The 20,925-nt window shown below is 38.1% G+C and overlaps 1 protein-coding gene across 2 annotated transcripts in view; it reads right to left on the bottom strand.

Annotated features, from left to right (window-relative positions):
* Positions 1-689: 689 nt before the first annotated feature.
* COP1 (COP1 E3 ubiquitin ligase) overlaps positions 690-20,925 on the bottom strand; it is a 144,458-nt gene continuing 124,222 nt past the window's right edge. For both annotated transcript variants that reach the window (XM_089515966.1, XM_089515967.1), the window contains exons 19-20: positions 3,073-3,117; positions 690-1,547 (exon numbers count right to left, since the gene is read on the bottom strand). In XM_089515966.1, the coding sequence (XP_089372092.1) occupies positions 1,530-1,547; positions 3,073-3,117 (63 nt within the window). In that variant the 3' untranslated portion in view covers positions 690-1,529. The remainder of the gene's footprint in view (positions 1,548-3,072; positions 3,118-20,925) is intronic.

The raw sequence follows: 20,925 nt of genomic DNA, 5'->3' as shown, positions 1-20,925 counted from the left end.
TCTGTACATTGGCACCTTTTCATTAAAAATGCAATTCAATTAGATATTGGTATTAAAAGAAATAATTTAATTTATCATAAGAGTTTTAATCACTTCATCTTATCAATTCAGTTTGTACAAGAGTACCAATATTTTTGAAGCAAGAAGCATACTTTTTAAAAACGCAAACCTGCGCTGTAGTAAGAATCATCTTCAAAGTGGTATTCTCTCCTATGTAGGAGAATAGGGAATGGTTCTTTTTATACTTGCCATTGATTATGGGTTTTTGTATGAAAAAGTATTTTAAAATGTCTTCTTTTAGGAGCATTTAATCCAATCAAATAATTGGTAGACATTGAAATCTTCCAAGCCATGGCAACAGAATTACTACTGTATCCAGTACAAAGAGGGAAAATCCTTCCCCACAAACAAGCCTTTACTTACTGGATGACAAATTAACAATATGAAGTATTTGGAATCACAGTTTATTTCCCCATTCTCTCCACTTGTACAACTAAATGTATGCATGTTTATTAAAAAATAAGGTTACCATAACCTGTTTCTCAAATATATTACAACACTGAAAATGCTGGGCTTCTACAAGTGACACAGATTGGGGATGGGGTGGTTGAGGGTGAACAAACTGGATCATGTGTGAATAGGCATTGTTGCTTTTAACTCCAGTTGAACAATTCCAGTACAACTCAGAATGAAAGAGACAAATAGTCATTATTTATTGACAGTTTGGTGGACTATGGGAGAACAAGTAAGCAGTGTCAGATCTGCTTCCAGTCTCCCCGTCTGCATCACAGACAGCATTCTTACTTAGTTGGCAGTCAGGAGAAGTTAAGTCTAGGAACCTGGAGATCAAGTTGTCTGTATGCCCTTAGAAGTGGTCCTTTCACATCAGGATAGACAAAATATTTATTAGATTGAAGAGAGGGTGCCAATCTTTTACATGGTAAACTCGCCTGAATACACAGATCATTCTACAAATAAAAACCAACAGGGCTAAAACAAAGTTTACTTGGGGGCCTCAGATCAGAAGACACATGCTCAAGGTATTCCAGTTGTGATGTGAGCTTCTTCTTCTCTGGTGAAAATGATGAAAAAAACTTAGAAACAGTAATCAAGAGGGTAACTCCAAAGCACAGCCCTTGTACATAGTCCTGCTACAAGGGCAAACCTTGAATCATGCTTATCAACAAAAGTATATCTCATTTCCTTGTGTGGCTCAATGAAGTTTCATCATTATTTTTTCAGTATCAGCTTTTATTTAAAAGAACCCATTTATCCTCCCCCCATCATAAAAATTAGATAAGCAACAGAGTCAGCAGCAGCAAAGTCTGTGGAATTAATGTTGATGGTACTGATTCCACTGGTAATTCCAAGTACCAAGATGACCTAATAGTGTCCATAATGAAAAGAAACTCTTCAAAATATGACCACTCTAAGAAGGAAGAGCAAGTTAGCTTCAGTTCTGTGCCTCACTGAGCATCTCAGATGAAAGCAGAATCAAGTATTCAAAGCTTTAAGAGACAGAACACCTTTCATACCAGCTCCAGAACCTGGTTAAAAGAAAAGAAGAAAACAATTAATATATGGGGATGAGATACTTCTTCTTCTCTATGAATAAATATGTAGCTTAGAGCCAAATGAGATAGAATGGAAGTAGACATATTTGTTTTTCAGACAGCAACGTGTATGGAATGGGAAGTAGGAGGAGAGTCATCCCCTCTTTCAATGCAATTACTGATCCAAACTGCTCTTTAGGGCAAAAAATGCCAGAGCATGGAAGTAGTACACTGGTCCCTTCTATTATGCGGGGGATCTGTTCTGGACCCGCCCCCCGTGTAAGGGAAATTCTGTGTATGCTCGAGACCCATTAAAGCCAATGTTTGTGGTGGCGCGGCAGCATGCGTGCCATAGGTGCACGCCCCATTATTCTTTCTGGGGTGTGGTGCGGCTTCTTCCGGCACAGCGGTAATACTGAAGTTAGTCCCATTACAAAGAGGCAAGGTGCGGACAAATTTGAACAGTGCTTAAAAACAAAAGCAAATTACACCAAGTTTTTGGGCAGTCTCAAAGCTTCTCACCTAAATCAGTTTTAGCTTTGACTGATCTGCTGTTGGCTAACAGAAAAACAAATGGTTATCTGGCTAACTCCTCTAGCTTTTAACTCTGTTCCCCTCTCCACTTTATATTTTATTCAGCAGACATTTGAAGCCTATTTCTGGTTATTTTTTGGGTCACATGTTATTTTCAAGACTAAGTCAGATAGCTACAATTGAACATTTGTTGTTGACTTGAAACACAACACTGAGGTGAATACAACATGCACATAATCAAGCAGCTGGAATCTATTGATTACAATGATAGAGATGAAGCAAATATTCTTAAAGCTCTATTATCTATCAGCTGCTGAAGTTATTACACTAGGTAGGAGAAAGATGAAATGAAATTGGAAATACAGAAGCAAGACAAAACACCTAAGTCCAGAAAGGACACAAAAGAGCTCACTAAGGCAATGGAACACAAACTTCCTGCTGAGAAATAGATCAAAAGCAAAGTGAATTGGGGAAAGTGCATATTGACAATGGACAAAATCCTGTTGTTAATCCTAACAAAAACAGACCTGCTGAATCAATGAGATTTACCTACAATTAGACTCACCATTCAACAATTGATTGTTGACTATATGTCACAGAATGTGGGAATAGCTGTGATTTACACTGCAGGGAAATAAGCACCATAAAAGACGCAAAAGGTAGAGAACCTTATACTTTGCTTCTTTAAAAAACTACAGGTGTTAGAGATCATGAAATCATTGTATGCATCATAACAGAAACATGGAAATATCAGTATGCTATCAGGCACAGTAAGCATTAGAATCCACTTACATTCTGAATTTTTTTCATAACTGAATATATCAAATCTTCAGTTCTGTAAGCATTTCCAAGAAAGTCATTTTTAATTATAAACATCTATATTCTACAATAAGGTGGATCTCCTGGAAAACCTCTTCAGATTTTCTGTGACCTTTCTGTTACTAATGGCCAGTTTTTCAAACATGAACACTGTAGATTACTTTACCTTAATTGTACCTTGGCTGTTAGCAGCAATTAGCACATTAGACTCCTGAAAAAGAAGAAAATACATCAGTGCTATATCACAGATTGTACAAAGCATGTATAAGATGCTGTTATTTTAAATGTTAAAATAAACAATGGACTCTGAAAGTCTTAACATTAATCAAAAAAGGCAGATATCTGACACAGCCTTTTAAAAGACTACACCTGACATGGTTTGGGAAACAACACTTAGTGAAAAGGTATAATCTCTTTCAAAGTACTTGACATGGACTAATCTCCAGATCTGTGCATTTGTGAGGCAAGCAAGATATATAAACAGTTACACAGCTAAAACTAGTGCACTAGTTGTGCCCATTACTTGAGACATCCGATCTGCTACAGTGACACATGCCTTAATTACATCCTGTTTGGACTACTGAAACACCTTCTACATGGGGATGCCTTTGGAAACAAACGCAGAATGCTGACCAGTCCAGTTATAGAGAGAATATAACTCCCTTATTGAAACAGCTTCACTGGCTGCTAGTATGTTTCCAGGCACAATTCAAAGTACTGGTCATGATCTATAAAACCCTATATGGCTTAGGACTATCAGAAAGACTATATCTCCCCATACAAACCCGCAAGAACACTAATATGTTCAGGGGAATGCTTTCTCTTGGTCCTGTCACCATCACAGGCTTGCTTGGTGAGGACATGGGATAGCCTATTAATTATTTTTTTACTTTTGTAAATTTTAAAATAATTTTATATTGTTTTAATTGTGACTATTTTAATTGTTTTTAAAATTGCATTGTGAAGGAGAAAGAGAAATGGAGCATTTAATAAATAAATAATAATCTTCTAGAAGTCAGTCACTTTATGGTTGTATTGGTGAACACATGGCACGTGTGCCTACTGTGGCAGCCATAGGAAAAAGGGGCGGGGAGGCTTGTGTGGCTGGGCTGGCTTTTTGCGGTGGCCTGGTTCTCCCAAGGAATACCAAGCTGCAACAAGGAGGGCTGTGTGCTGCATGCTTTTAAGTCATTTTGGGGACCCTCTCTAGAGCTTTTCTGGGCACGTTTCATCAGAAGATGTTTGCCATTGCTGTCCCCTGAAGCCGAGAGAGTGTGACTTGTCCAAGGTCACCCACTGGGTTTCATATAGTCAAGAGGGAATTGGACCCTGGTCTCCAGACTAACAGTCCAACACTCAAACCAGTACACCACCAGGTAACTTTTCTTCCTTTCTGGTTAGGCAACCAGACGTCCTCCGTTTCCAGGACACATCCTGCATTTCAGCCTTTTGTCCAGGAGCATGACAAAGAAGCAGGAATTTTTATCTATATTAAGTCTTTTTAACTTAAGTTTCATATTAAGTGTTTTTTAAAGTCCTACGTTGTTCTTGACTGCCTTCCATTTTGTGGTGCCTTGTCCTACTCTGTTTGGTCACCCTGCTTTAAATGCCATTGCAAGAAACAGCGTGGATAACATGGGAATATCTACATTTGTGTGTTGTGTGGGGCAGTGAGTGCAACTCTGCCTAGAAGGCCAGACACCTCATGCCTCATTGACTCTCCAAAGAGGACACACAACAGATAGAAACTTTTGCTTCTAAAAGGCTCTTGTGCCAGCTCCCCACCCTCTGTGTGGCATGTGGTGGAATGGGGTGTGTATGTTTTGTGTTGTGTGCCAATGGGGAGTGGAAACAGCGCATAGCACAAATCTGGAAACATCCTTGACTGCCTCTCCCTTGGCTAAATTTAGCTAGCTAATTTGGGAGCCCAAATGAGCATCATGGCTTCCTCTTGTTGCTAATTCTGGCCCATCTAATTTATTCAAATCTTGATTTTAAAGTCCTGCTGGACAAGGTGACCAGTTGTAGTCCTAACCGCAAAGGAGGACAAGGCACCGCAAAACGTTGGACATTCAAGAAATAATGTAGTAGGCCATGACCAAAGAAAAGCTAGAAATACATAATATGAATGTAAATGCATGCTTCTTAAGTCATGCTCCAAATGGAGGACATTCTGAAATTCCTTCTGGGCCGAAGGTAGCATGTGGAAAAGGAGGATGCTTGGCTGACCAAGCACAAAGGAGGACAAGGCCCTACAAAATGTCAAGACATGTGCAAAAAAATGGAGGTCATGAGCAAAGAAGGACAAGGCCCCACAAAATGTTGGAAATTCAAGAAAAATGTTGGACTATAAATACTTTCTGTAATATAAAACTTAGGCTACAAACATTTAATATGAATATAAATTCATGCTTCTAAGTCAAGTTCAAAAGAGAGGACATAACCAGCAACAGGATTGCAGTTTTGAAAAGTCCAATTACAAGACACTGAGGTTTCTATCAGAACTGAAACTAATATGTTTAGCAAAAAATAAATAGCAGTAATGCACAGGTAGTCTTAATCACCTTGGGTCCCATCTGAGGAGAAAGGTGGGAGTATAAAGTGAATAACTAAACTGAATAAATCAAAATCTTACAATGTTGCAAAATTCAGCTTCAGAAGCATTGTTAAAAATACAACTGGAATGAATCCAGGGCAATATTCCAAAAGCACTTCTATTGCTTGCAGTAGCTATTATTTATACAAACAGAGTGATTCAAAAAGATGAACTATAGATTCACCTCAATTTGGAAGCTGCCATGAGACAAACGTCTGATTACCTGAATATTTCACATACATATAAAAAGTAAATTAATACTACAAGGTTTAATTTAGAAATTAATCAGCTAAAGCTTGGATTGATTATTGGTAAAAAACAATGATAAATCTAGCAAGGTTGGAAATTGAAAGAATATTTGCTTGTTTTTAAAGCGATCTTGGTTCAATGTCTGTGATTAATAGAAAAAAGGGGGAAATAAATACATCCTTTCTTTCCAACAAGAAGTGACAGCTTTCATTTACTAAATTTCTTCTATAAGCAAATTTCAATTTAATCAAGAGATCAGTTAAAAGGTAGGTAACCAGGCAACTAAAAATTGTATGACTTGTTCACATAGCCTGAGTACAAATAGATTTAGCCCTGCTAAATGCAACTGCTATTCCAAACAGGCAAAGAACTATTAAACCAACTGACAAAACAACATTTATGCGAATTTCATTGATTCAATGTGTCTACTCTTAGGTGGAATTAGCAATTGGATCTAGGCTTTATGTTGTTACTATGTTTAGAGAGGCCTAAATACCTTAAGGGCACCAGATCCTGTCTGATCTTGGAAGCTAAGCAGGGACAGTGCTGGTTAGTATTTGGAAGACCACTAAGGAATGCCAACCAGGTACTGTAGGTTATACAATATTTCAGAGGAAGGAATTGGCAAAACCACATCTGACAAAATTCAAGGGACTGCCATAAGTGGTCAGATGAGTTGAAGACACATATGCACACACTTTTACAGAGAAACTTTCCCTCATTTCCATCTCTTTGGCCAGTCCTCATTTTGTTCATATTGTGGTAATAACCTCTGCTATTTAGGATTAGCAAAGTTTACCAATGACAAGCTCATAATTATTCCCAGTTTTTTTTTTAACTCTTTTGGATTTGAATCAAAACAAATGTTAAAATGAAATTTTTAGCCCCGGTTTTTAAGACATTGTATGGATTTTCTTCAAGGCAGCTACCCTTTTGAGCAAGTTATAAAACACCATTGAAAGGATTTAAATTGTCTCTATAAATAGTCAGTTTTTAATGTTTCATATTCACACTGCTGAATGCAATTTTCCCCAGTGGGAATGAAACCCAGGCTGATCTCACAAAAGAGGAGAGCTTTAATAAAATATGGGCCTATCTACCATACCTAACCAACTTCGGAATCTAATGACAGGAAAGAAATTGACAAAATTTGCAAAAGAGAATTGGAAAAAAAACTGTCAATACGTTCTACATATCTGTTTTCATTTCCTGAAACCTATTTAAAGCATCCATTCACTTGTAAAAATGAACAATTCTTTGAAAAACAGTAACAGGATTTTTATTATTTGCACTAAAGACTCTGATGGACTTGGTCCTAACAGCACATGATGATCAAATAGAACCTTATCACTAAATTAGAAACCATTATGTTCTGAAGGAGTGATTGCAACATGGATATATTTTGCTGAAAAGTATACATGAATTTTCTTGTTGCAATATGTGCTCTATGGTTATTAACGAACAGCTGAAGATATTCATCTGCAAGATAACCATTTTATTTAGGGGGTTACATAAAGAAAAAGAAACATGAGTAATTTATTTTGAATAGGAGATGTAACAATTATAAGAGTTAACAAGTGAAAATCCTATCTTTGATTGCTATGAGGGCTCAAAAGTCATCTTCTTAATTCAAGATATAACTGAACATAGTACAAAGAGTTCAAAAGTTGGTGCTGCTATCATGAGTCAGGGTTCTCATGCTTCTTATGAGAAGGCTCTGAAATAGACCTTTAAACTCAGGAAAGGATGTGGACATGGAAGCACATCTCTGCATCCTTTCCTCTTCAGTGCCTCAGACTGCAAAAGAGCCCATAGACCACACCAGCTTCCACCACCTCCAGAGGAGGCAGCACTGTTATCCTCAGATTCTGAAGGCTGATTCCAATCCCACCATCATACCACAGTTGCCTCTCTATGCTGCCAGAATCCAAGGCTTTAAATGCAAACATGTACTCTTTAGGACAGAAACCTCATGCACTGTGCAAGAGGAATTACAGATGTGAGGAAGCTCAAATCATTCATAAAGCTCAATCTGCCAATTGTTGGAGCAACATATAGCTTCATGGCTTTCAACTCTACCTTCCTTGGAGGTTTCTGTGATGCTATCCACTTCTTGTTGCATAAGTGGTATCTGACAAAGGTCTGACAGAACCTGTTTCTGGAATCTTTCAAGTACTGACTTGGAAACTGACTGTTGCTGTCCTATATATATATATTGCTTACAAATGTGGAGTTTTGGTGACGGACTACCTCTTTTGACTGGATCAAGTTAGGTTTGTGATTCGTCACCGTGGGAAACTCACTGAGCTAAACCTTGTATTCTGCAGGATCTGTGTCATGAAATAGTACCAGGATAATCTTATGGCAAGGCAGAAAGGTAGAACAGAGGGATGAAAAGTATTCAACATTCTTCTTTTTCTTTTAAAAAACAACTACCCTCCCATTGTAAATGGTATGAGGGAATTTATTTAGACCAACTCTTCAACTGGCCATTTTTTTGAAATCTAAATAGAGCACAGCCATGCTCTGGATCGCCATACAACATATGATATGGTCCTCTTTTCCTGCCTCACTGGAGGGGTGAGGGACAGTGATGTTTCCAGGGGGTCAGGGAGGGATAAGATTTCCTCCTCTGAGATTGGACATCTGTCTCCAAGTCTTGGAAGGGAATTTCTGATGGTTTTCCCAGAGACCCCAAGACTGTACTATGTTAAAACAATTTTGAAAGAAATAATTTTAGAAAGGCGTGTTATATAATTAATCCGAATCTAAAATATATTCTATTTTCCATGAGGAAAAAATGAAGTCCCTTTTTACAGACTCTAGACTTGTCTGTAATTTTAAAACATGTATAATTTTGATTTAAATATATATTATTATAATGCAATAATTTTTTAAAAGGTTCTTTCCTTCCAATAATGAGTTTTTATTCTTGCTTTTCTATACTTCCTTCACATGCTGAAATTAGACAGCTAATATTGAGATTCCAAAAATAAGCCAAATTTATTTACGTGTTACTCAGTGGATAAGTTGATTACAAATAAGATTATCAACTAAAATTTTTGGTTTGGTTTTCAAGCAAACAAGAGTCCAGGCACCCCTCGGGCCTGATCCTGGTAGACTAGACACATATCTGGCTTGATACCAGGGAAAACAACCATTTCCCCGGGGTATTATAACCCCTGGTTTGCCACAGAGTTTCCTGGAAACTCCATAGCAAACCCTAGCTGTTTACATGGCCCCCACCCACTCTTTACCTTATTGTGTATTGCTCTGACTGAGAAATCCCCCAGTCGTTGTGCCTGGTGTGGGAATGGGGTGTCTGGCCATGCGGATGCAACCAGGTGTCCTGTTTCTGCATCAGATGCAGCAACTGTGCGGCTTCTTAGTCAGAATGACGCAAGGTAAAGAAGGAGTGGGGGCTAAGTAAACAGTCTGGGTTTCCTGTAGAGTTTCCAGGAAACTCCTGCTGTGGCAAAGCAGGTTGCAGCAAAGTAAGGAGCGTGCACCTGTCCTTGTCCCAGGCTGGTGTAGGGAAGAATGTGGGAACATCTGCCCATTCCCGTGCCAACCCAGGGACCAATCCAGGTGAGCTCAGCCCATGCTATCCTGGCCCATCTGCTCAGCCCTTAATTAAACACAGAAGAGGAAATGATGACCTAAATCCTTTTATTAGTCCCAAGTAGAGATGATGTACTGAATCAATGGGATCTACCTATGTGATGAATTCAGCAATTGATTCAATGGGTCTATATTAGTTAGACTAATCAACAAGATTTCAACAAACATCTACATATATATTCATTGCAATTTTGTAAAGAAATTCCAGGGTTTTCCTGCCAGCATTGACACTGGCATAACAGTTGACCTTGGGGCAAGCCAGACAATCTCAGTAGCTTAGTCACTGATGCATGAAACTCCAATATTACTGATTTAAACAAACCCTGTATATCGCTCTGGATCTTCTGATGAAATGTACTGTAATAATTTGAAGTATTATTTTTACTGATTGGATAGTTAATTAGATGGGCACATATAACTGATTTACTGAAATGATGGAACTAAAATTTAGTAATGTAAAATATTAATGTCAAGGTTAAGTCAATTGAAAACCTGCACCATCATCCTTGATAGAACATCAAGTCAAACTGTAGTAACAAAGCTAAAGATGGATTAGAAGAGACAGGAAAGGGACCCTCTGGCTATCCATTTTCAAACAACTGCACACTTTCCCAGATAGATCTGACTGATGTTTAGCACAGGAACAAAACACAATATCAGGCAAATACAATGCCTTGTTTTCTCTGAAATTTCACAAACCTCTTCTCAATGGAAATTTCAGGTAGTTCACTGTCTATCAGCATGGAAGCAAAATAGATCAACTATAAAGAAAACAGTAGCCTCTGCATGAAGTTCTCCTTAGATACAAAGGAGTACACTTGTTTGCATGTGTGTGCACACGCGTGCGCACGACAAGAAGCTCTGCCCTCACATAGCAAAACCTGGCAACTAACTTAACTTTCAGAGTGAATGAATGTTGAGGTGAAACGTAATGGGAAACAAAGGAAACATAATGAAGAGAGAAAGTAAAAATTAGTCTGCATAAATATTCAACAAATTTTGAAATCTTCCTGAATTGGGGAGATCCATGCTGTGATGTTGAATGACTTCTTGCTGAACTAAACTGTTCTGTGAAAGATAGTAAAAAGGATATTCTCCTCTCCCTCTCCAGAATGCTCCCCAACCCAAATAGTTGCACAACACCCCAGTCTAAAACTACAACCAAGCCTCTGGTACTATGTAGGACAACAGGAATGGCTGTAGAAAAATAACAAAGAAGAAAAAGATTCTTTCCACTCCAGCATGAAGGTTTCGAGTTCCAGGCTGCCTGTAGCTCTCAACAGGATAACTTATCTTTAAGCTTGGTTATGAACGGCAATATTTCAGGGAAGTTCCACCTTCCATAATTTAATAGCAAAATTCATTAAGAAATTCTTTAAGTAGGCATTCAGAGTATCAGGATCTAATCCATTTTTTCTCTTAAGATTCCTGGCTACTTTTGACTATCAGTGTAAATCCAGCAGGTCTACCTGGAGAAAAGTACCAAATCATCCCTATGGTTATATCCTTTTTAAAAGTTAAGTATCTGGTTACTTAAAACTGGCTATATCTAGATCAACCTGTAAAAGACTCTGGTTACATTGTCATCTTCTGAACATCAACTGATTGTGGTAAACCAGGCTGCAATTGCTGCAGGACTCAAGACTGTACAGAATCAAGAAATGCTTGATGGGGAATATGCTGGATCAAATGATCACTCTAGGCACAAAACTTTACTTCCGGAAGAACCAGAGTGTTTGTGTGTGAATCATTTGCCTGTCTATTCAACCTCTACTTTCACTAAGAACCATGATTAAGAGCCCTCTTATTATACCTCCCTTTTCATTCCAAGCTCCTGACTGCACTACATCATATTAAATATACATTAATGCATACAAATAAAGAGAGTGAAGTAAAATTAATTAAGGAGACAAGTTTAATCCAGGTCACTACTATTGTTAGCTTATGCAGAACTTTTTATTTAAAAAAATGAACAAATGCATATAAACATCACTACTATCACATAACCTGAATGGTTTGAAGGTTTTTACAATTAAGTTAATTTAGAGGAATTTTATTTAATTCAGGTTTCTTCTGCTAAATTGAACCTTAAAAAGTCTAAGTTAACAAAACCCCCACATTACACAAAATTCTGGTTGGACTGATTTATTGGACAGATATTATACTACTTGTTTCTTGATTTCACAAGAAACATGAAGTGACATTTCTTTTAAGAATCATGCCTATCCTAAAACAAATCAGTATGTAATACTGAAGTATGTTTATTTTAGAGATAAGCTGGATGCCCCAGTTCTCTTCTATTAGTGCCACATATGCTGCTTCATCATGAAAACTGTGACTACAAATGAAAAGGCACAATTCTATGAACTAATATGCAAAATATAAAAATACCCTTAATAAATTCAGATGTACTATTTGAACTCCATTCATGGTCAACAAAAACAACATGTAGAGAGATCTTACAGCATCTTTGAGACTAACTGCTTTGGACCAAATGCATCTGAGGAAGTAGACCTAAGTCTACAAAAGCTCATGTTGCCAATTTCTTTATTTCAGTTAGTCTCAAAACTGATACAAGAACTCTCTATATACCAAACCTACAGACTAACATGGCTGTATCATTAAAAATAACAATAGTTTATTACCATTTTTAACAACATCGTAGGTATTGGATCATTCTAATATCAACACTATAAAAGTCAAGCAGGAGGTGAATGGAACTTCAAGGGCTATGTAGGAGTAGACAGAAACGTAGGTGTTGTTGTATGAGTTGTATAGAGTTATACATCCCCGCTCCCAGCTTCTGACTGATTCAGTGACTTTAAAATCAGGACTTCATTTATTTTTAAAGCCACCAATAACGAGACTGACTTCTTTAAAATAAAGCATTTCAGAAATCTAAGAGAATACTTGGATACTTTGTTGAAATTCATAGAATGAACATATGTGTTTTTGCACACTTCTCATGTGATATTACAGGATATATGAATTATTCCCATGCATTTTGGAAGCATCATGACAATTGAAAATTGCCCAATATTTTTACTTTTTATCTCACTAAAAATCATGAGGTCTACTAGGACCACTGTCATCTACCAACATCTACTGATCTTTTGGTAACATTCCTGATTTCTTAGGAATTGCTGTTATGATTTTGTTCACTATGCTACAACAGGATGGATTATGACAACAATATTCAATCATTTTAATATTGCCAACAACAGTATCCTTCTGGACCATTTCTGTGGGATAGGACTTTGGGGCACTGTTTAAAGTGGTTACAATGCTTGTTGGAGGGGAGAAATCAGAAGGTGGTACTGGAAGATTACTCTTCTACACCCTGGGTGTTGGCTGGGGGGGGGGGGTGTCTCTCAGGCTTGGTTTTGTCCCACAAGCTGTTTCTTATCTAAACATTGATGATGCCCAACTCTCTCTCCTTTCTAACTGCAAGAACACTGTTTAGGTGCTAGATCACCCTCTTCTGCCAGTAATGGACTGGATAATTATGAATAAATTGAAGCTTAACCCAGACAAAACAAAGGTGCTCTTGGCCAGGAGTAAGGGACATCAGGGATTCAGCCTCTATTGGGTGAGATTACACTCCCCTTGAAATTTCAGGTTTGTGGCTTTGCTGTACCTTGCTAGATGCAACCCTGAGCCCCAAGGCCCAGATTTCAGCAACAGCTAAAGTTTGCACAGCTAAAGTTACTACACTATCTATGCTCATTTCCAGAGATGTCAGATCTGTCCATGGTAGCATTACATCCAAGGTGAGTTACTGTTATTCACTAGATATGAAGCTGACTATGGAAACTGTTTGGAAACTTCAGTGCATCCAAAATGTTGCGGCCAGGCTGTTGGCAGGAGCTGGTTAGAAGGAATACATATCTCCCTTGTTGAAAACAGTTTCACTGGCTACTGGCCTGTTTCTGGGCAGAATTCAAAATAATGGTCATGACCTTTAAAGCTCTCACATTTGGTAAGGACATGGGTGACAGCCTTCTCAGCAGCTCCCATGAGCAGCTCAGTTACCCCCTTCTACTTTTTCCCTAAGAGGCAAAACTCTTTATTTTCAAAGAATAATTAATGTGGCAGACGGAGCTTTTAATAGGACTTTTATTCTTTGCCATGATGCTTTAAATGTGTTTTAAATGGTTTTCACTTTGTGTTTTTACCAGAACTGTTTAATTTTTAATTTTTTTATACTAATAATTTTTTTAACTGTACTGTGTTTTAAATTGGATGCAAACTCATCTGGGTTCTGTGCAAGGAGAAAGGTGGGATATAAATTCAATGAATAAACAAACATATTATGTAACATAAAACACGGATTTTTCCATCCACCCTCTGTATGAGGGAGCGTATGGAAGCTTTTACAGATGCCTCGCTTCTTAACACTGTCAAGTAAAAATAGCTTGAAAACAAAGACACCGAATAAAACCATCTTATAATTATAGTAATAAAAATAAGGAAAATAATTCTCCTCTTTGGAGTGTGTCTTGTCTTGAATTTTCCGGACATGATGGATGTCTGACTCTGGATAGTGTTATGCCTGGAACAATTCTGCATTTTTAACATCTTTGTAACCCAATCTATGCTTTCCTATTCATAGTAATATCCAAATGGGCTGATGAGAGCTGTGCTCAGGTAAACATGCATTTGCGTGCAGCCCACATCTTGTTTCTGTCAGAATCCTAGTCTGAATGCTTTAGATGCATGTTTTTCTAAGCAGAGGTTAGTTTCTTCTAAGGCGATCTGGGTAGGCATGGGGGCAAGAAGGCATGCATTTTTATGACAGAGTAGTATCTGTGTCTTGTTGTGCTACACAAAGATGTTTCTCTCAGCCATCCTTGTTTATGAACAACAACATTTTTTGCTGTCAATATCAGCTCCCAATAGTTTCCAAGGCAGACAACTGGGTGGGGGGGGCATACCAATCCACTTGCAGCAAGGTAATTGCTAGGAAATGTGAGATGTAGGCCATTGGCAGATGCATTATTTGACACATTTTTACTTTGCTCTAGGTTTCCCTCCACTGGAAATTTTAAATCATGACACTGGTCTAATATGGATCAAATGAAAGGCTATTGTTTTTTCACTGCATCTATTCTGACACAGACATCCAAGCTCTGTCACAAAAGAAATACTTAATACTACGGACAACTAACATCATATTCTGTTGCAGGGGTAGGCAACCTGCGGCCCGCGGGCCGGATGCGGCCCAGCGAGGCCTTGGGACCGGCCCCATCCCGGTCCTGCCGCCGATTGCCGCCGGGGCCTTTGGCCTCTCGCGTGCAGGGGCAAGGGGGGCAATTGTCTATAAACGCCTCAGAAACATGCATTTATGTTAACATTTTTTAAAAAATCAGCAAATTTTTTTGCGTGTCCTCCACTTTTTTAAAGAAAGTGTCCACCATTTGAAAATGTTGTCCTACATTTGTCCCGGTTTATTTATTTATTTAAATTTTTTTAAAATTATTTAATTATTTATTTTTTGGCTTCGGCCCCCCCAGTTGTCTGAGGGACAGCAACCCGGCCCCCGGCTCAAAAAGGTTGCCTACCCCTGTTCTGTTGTATGAATTTGAGGCTTTTAGCAATCTCAATCAATTTTCTAAGCCAGTGAGATTTTTGAACTTTAAGAAAACCTTTTCGTATAACTCATCTGTGTAGCAGCCTCCCCACATTTTAGAGAAACATCAACATTTACACCATACCTACTAAGACTCATCACCACCTACATGTGAAATGAGGGAGGTTATGCATGGGAAGTTACTTTTCTGTTGCTAATGTAGTTGGAATTTTATTACCTTTTATAGCTTCTTGTTCCTGGTCCCTACATGGCCAAGGAGAGTGGCCTCTACCTGCATTGATATGCCTCTAGCTTAGAATGTCTTAACTGACAACTGAAATAACATCCAAGACAAAATGTGGGTCTGTGACTTTAACAATGTCACTTTTCTTTTCCTGTGTGATTTTTAACATCTTTGCATAATGAAGAAGCCAGTGAAGCTTTGAAAGCCTGCATAATGTATTTTCTGCATTTTGATATTGCTCTTTTGTGCTTTTTGTATTTTATTCTATTCTGATGCATGGACAACACCTCTGAATATGTGAAATGACAGTGAATTCCTCGGTAGCTGTACATTTCAGGGAAAGACTGGGAGTAGTGCACAATCACTTTGGGTGTGCTGCCACCGCTGATCTTGTCACTAGAGAATTCCAAGGTTCCTGGTGCAGTTTCAAAGCCATTGCTCTAACATTCATATCAGCAGCCTGTACCTCCTTTTCCTCATTATTCAGCTCATTGATGCTGCTTTTGGTAACTAGTGTCTTCTGTCCGCTCTGTCTTTCAATACTGAATATGCATTTGTAGCTACAAATGCATATTCAGTATTGAAAGACAGAGCGGACAGAAGACGCAAGTTACCAAAAGCAGCATCAGTGAGCTGAATAATGAGGAAAAGTAGGCATACTAGGCAGATAATACCTGTTGGGATGACAGATGAATCATTCACTTACTTGTTCACTGTTCTCTTACATTTGTAACACTCAAAACAGTTGAATATCATAAGGAATAAATATCCAAAAGCATTTGAAATATAATAATAAATAAGCTATACAAAGCTATCTAAAATATAATATAGTATCAACATCAGTAATTACAAAAACCTGTGAAAAAGGGAGGCTTTCCATTTACCATGAAAAGGCAAGAGGGAGTATGATGGACCTCCACAAGCAGAATATTCCACATCTACCACATGTTCACTTGGCAGTGACCCAAGTACTGAGAGGAAGGGCTCCTAATCTGATTTTAAAGTGAGGATGGTGAACTTGTTTTACTTCATGGGTGAACAGAGCTTGGGATAATTTACTTTTTAGTCAGGGCATCATCCCCACCAGCCATTCTGGTACTTGTAATCCATCTCCCCTCTCCAAACTCTGTCTTTTGTGGGCTTGTGTCACATTCAGAATGACAGTGGCATTCTGCCTACCCAACCATGACATGCTCTCCAGTCTCCTTACTTCTCTCAAAGCCTGGCTAGTTATTTATACATGAGATGGTCCTCAACATAATCAGATTCAAGACCATTTATGATTTTTATGCCCAAACCAGCATTTTAAACTGAACCTAGAAAGAAATATGCCGCCAGTGAAGTTGGTTCAGGATCAGTTACATGGTCTGACTGACAGTTGCCAGACTGTAGTCTGGCAGGCACATTTTGATTCTAATAAATTTTATGTTATTATTGAAGGTCTATATATAGAATACCACAATAGCCTACTCTGGAAGTACTGAAAGCATGGCACTGATTTCCAGTCTCTTCTTCCTTCTAGGAAGGTGGCACGTCATGAGCCTGCTGAAACAGTGTTGAAAGGCACTGCTGGCCACTGCTGCCACCAGAATGTTCAGGAAACAGTAAGTCTAAAACTACCTTCAAGCTCTCCTACTCAGAAAAAGGTTCAGGCAATTATTGAATTATCAGAATTGTTTACAAATAATGTCTGTTTTTTTAGGTACATCTACTCCTACACTGATTTATCACTTCTACTGACATGCTAGGAGAGAAAGAGAACTGTGTCCATGTGCCATGATGATATTTCAGTCTAAGCCTCCAGACAGCTTCACCCTAGAAATTTCACATATTTATTGACAAGCATGCAACACAAAATTGAACCTTGTAGCACTCTGAAGGCCAGACGCCTCAGGACGGAACAGCAATCTGCCAATGCCAATGTGTTCAACCATTGCAAAAACAGTATTTAATATGGCTACCTTCACCAAGTGGCTCATGGTTGTTGGCAGTGAAAGTTACCAAAAAGATTAGAAAATTCTAGAGAGTAGCACTCGCCACATTCGTTTCTTAGTGCAGAACATCCACTATCAACAGCAACCAGGATAGTTCAATACTAAAACAGGTAGATTGTAATGGATCTAAACAATCATTTAAATCAAAGAAAGACTGGAAGTGAGAGAAACCATCCAAAAGGAAACAGATCCTACAATGACAATTATACATTATATTTAACCCTTTAGGAACAACCTCACTATAGCCTCCTTTAGATAGATGGGAAGCAATCCCTCCCTATGAAAAGCATTAGCATCTCCAAAGACCCATCTGGAAAGCTTTTAAGAAGCTATGAGTAGGAACACCCAAGCACACAGGAGGCTACTCTCACGTCTCCAAGAATACTGTCCTGTGCAGAAAGAGTAAACCCGATTCCTATTTAGGTTCACCAAAACCTGACCAGGAAGCGATCTATTTCAACCACAAATCATCATTTTTGGTCATCTGCACAACACCAGGTTCAGCATGTACCCAGTTAAATGGTTTTAGTTTGTTACAGATTGAGATAGGCATTTTGTTGTCATAGGGGACATGAAATCCTAACTTACATCCAAGAAGATCTTGGCATGGATATCAGAAGTCAAAACAATAAGCTGTGAATTCTTCAATACCACTATTCATCGTTCATGTACTGAATGGCTTAAAAATATAAGGAACAATGCTGTAAATTTTTTTCTTCAAAATCAGCCACTCTTTCTATTTTCCAAGGATTTATTGCACTTCTTAAAAATCTGGGTATGCTGCATGCTTTACTGCACCAAATTTGAATTCCACATAATTTATTGTAAATCCTTTTTCTTTGCTTTTTAAAAACCTCTCTGATATGCCAAGCAATCCTAAACCATTCTGACCACTCAACTAGCATCCATAATAACTGAAATCCTCATCCAATGACTTTTCCTGGTTCTGCAATGCAATTTGGGATATGTCAAAGAACACGTGCTTAATAAGATGTGGACTGAAAATTTTGAGTCCCAACTTTTGTTTTGAAATAGTTCACAATACTATCTGTTTCATCTGACCACTAAGCTGTTGCTTTCATACACATATCCCCAAATCCATATCCAGTTGTCTCCTGTACAAACTCAATGAAAGCAACAGACTTCTCAGAATGGGGATTTTAGCGGTTGTAATACCATAACTCCATATATAAGCCTGCTCAGGTTTTAAGATTTTCAGGGGAAAGGTTTCTCTCCGTCCCATCACCAGGACAGGAGTGTTTGGTAAGGACACGAGAGAGACCCTTCTTGGTGACTACTTTTTAATTATATTAAATAATTGACTCAGTATCTCTCTCTTTCTATATATGTGTGTGTGTGTGTAATTTGTATTTAAAATGTTTCAAAGTAAGGAGTAAACAAATGATGATGTACTGAGCTGTTTGGAAATGATTCAGTGCAGCTTGAAGTAGCCATGCTTAGCATAGACTGTATCATCCACAGCAATGACTGACAGGTGTTGATGCTAGAGTACAGATAATTGAAGGGAGACAATACTAAGGCTGCATTTGCATTGCAGAAATAATGCAGTTTGACACCACTTTAACTGCCATGGCTCAATGCTTTGGAATCATGGGATTTATAATTTGTTGTAACACCAGAGCTATCTGACAGAGAAGGCTAAATATTTCACAAAACTACAATCCCTAGAATTTCATAGCATCGAACCATGGCAGTTAAAGCAGGTCCATTATTTTTCCAGTGCAGATTATACCATTATACCAAAAAAATCTGTTTGGGGCTAGTAATTGTGCCAATCTGACACAGTTGCTCATGAGCAGAATAATGTGGCATTTAGTGATACACATTTTAAGAAAAGTAGGCAACTGTCAAAAGAAGAAGAGGCAAACCTTGAGTCCCTATACCTGAGTACAGCAGCCTTGAGTCCCGGTTCTGGGAGGAAGGCGGAGTATAAATAAACATAACAACAACAACAACAACAACAACAACAACAACAAGAACTGGAGAATATTGCTCTGCCTTGTATTTCTGTAATACTGTCCAAAAATACTTTGTGCACACTGGTGTTACCACAGATTTGCTTCTCAACAAAATCCTAGTGACAACAGGAGTACAAGGAAATTCTCCTCTGTCATTTTATCCAGTTGTTGAATCCTTTAAAGTGATTAACAAAAGACCAAAAAACAAAACAGTACAAAAACTAAATTATACTATTGCCTTGCTTCAGTCTTTCAGCCTCAAAATATTTCTAACTATTTTTCAAATGTAAGCACAGATGGAGTGGTTTGAGCATTGGATTATGACTTAGGAGTCCAGGGCTCGAATCCCTGCTTGACCACAGAAACCCACTGGGTAATGTTGGGCAAGTCATACTCTCAGCCTCACAGAATACTGTGACAGATTCGCCTTAGGGTCACCATAAGTCAGAAACAATTTGAAGACACACAATGATAACAAGCCCTCATAATCAGTTCCTTGTACAGTGAGTGTTAAATGTATAAAGCAATCCAAATCCTGGAATCAGAAGTAGGATCCCAGCTCTCCAAAAAGCAGTTCTCAAGTTCATCCTCTAGCAATTTTGAAATGGAAAATAGGTAGGAGACAGTATTAGAGAAATGGAATTTTAATTAATGATTATGTATTTTTCATAATGTATTTTAAACTGCCTTTAATTCAAATTTGTTTAATAAAGTATTACAACTTATTTGGTCCTCCCTATCCACGGATTTTTTATCCATGAAGTCAAGCACCCACGGTTTGAAAGTATTCAAAAAAAGTATAAATTCCAAATAGCAAACTTTAATTTTCCATTTTACATAAGGGACACCATTTCGCTATGCCACTGTATTGTCAGATTTTGTTATCCACACGGGGTCCTAGGACCAAACCCTAGTGGATAACAAGGATCCACTATATTTTAATGTCTCAACCTATGCTTTTAACTTTTTGGGGAGCTGTTCTGAGTCCCATGTTTTGAGAGAAAAGCAGGATATAAATGAAATAAATAAATTATCTTTTCTCTGCAAAAACAAAACACCAATTTGGAATCTTACAAGCTTTGTGGCTGTTCTTCCAATGGTAGTGTAGTTGTTCTTGGCTGATGCTTGCCCCATTTTTGGCCACCTCTTGGGCCTGGATGCAGCCTCAGTTAGCCCCATTTGTGGTGACACAGAAGCCAAGTTATGACACAGATCAGATCATGCAGATATGTGTTGAAGAATTTTCCTCAAGAATTGACTTTTGAACTGAAGACAAACATATGACAGCTAATTGCATTAAATCCATGCAGAATGAGGCCTGAGACTTTTTACATTCTGGATTAATACGAAACAATTTTCCTGAGAGGAACCTCTAGAAGGCATTACATGTGTGGCAACAAATAATAAATATGATAAACTTACTTCAAAAGAAAGATTAAAATGTTTTTAATTCCTATATTTTGCATAATCATATTATTTAGAAAGCTGTAGAGAATAACTGAAGTGTGAAAACACTGAAGTTTTGAGTTGTCAATGTCACTAACAGCAGTACAACAGACTCATGCTGATCTCAAGGGTGCTGCTCATGTGTGGTAATAATGAACACGGTTGCTGGGCACCTTCTCCATTTAAGAAATAGTATCCACTGTGGGAATCTAGAAGGTGATAAGAGTCATACTCTTTTAACAAGATTATATGCAAATACAACCAGGCATAATTTGCAATTTCTTGCAACTGTGACATGGAAATTAACTGGCACACATTACT

This window comes from Sceloporus occidentalis, unplaced genomic scaffold (genome assembly GCF_023333645.1).
Source record: "Sceloporus occidentalis isolate IW3139 unplaced genomic scaffold, rSceOcc1.0.p SCAF_3, whole genome shotgun sequence".
Taxonomy (NCBI): domain Eukaryota; kingdom Metazoa; phylum Chordata; class Lepidosauria; order Squamata; family Phrynosomatidae; genus Sceloporus; species Sceloporus occidentalis.
The sequence above is the reverse complement of the archived record's forward strand: the minus strand, read 5'-3'. Positions and strand labels throughout refer to the sequence as shown.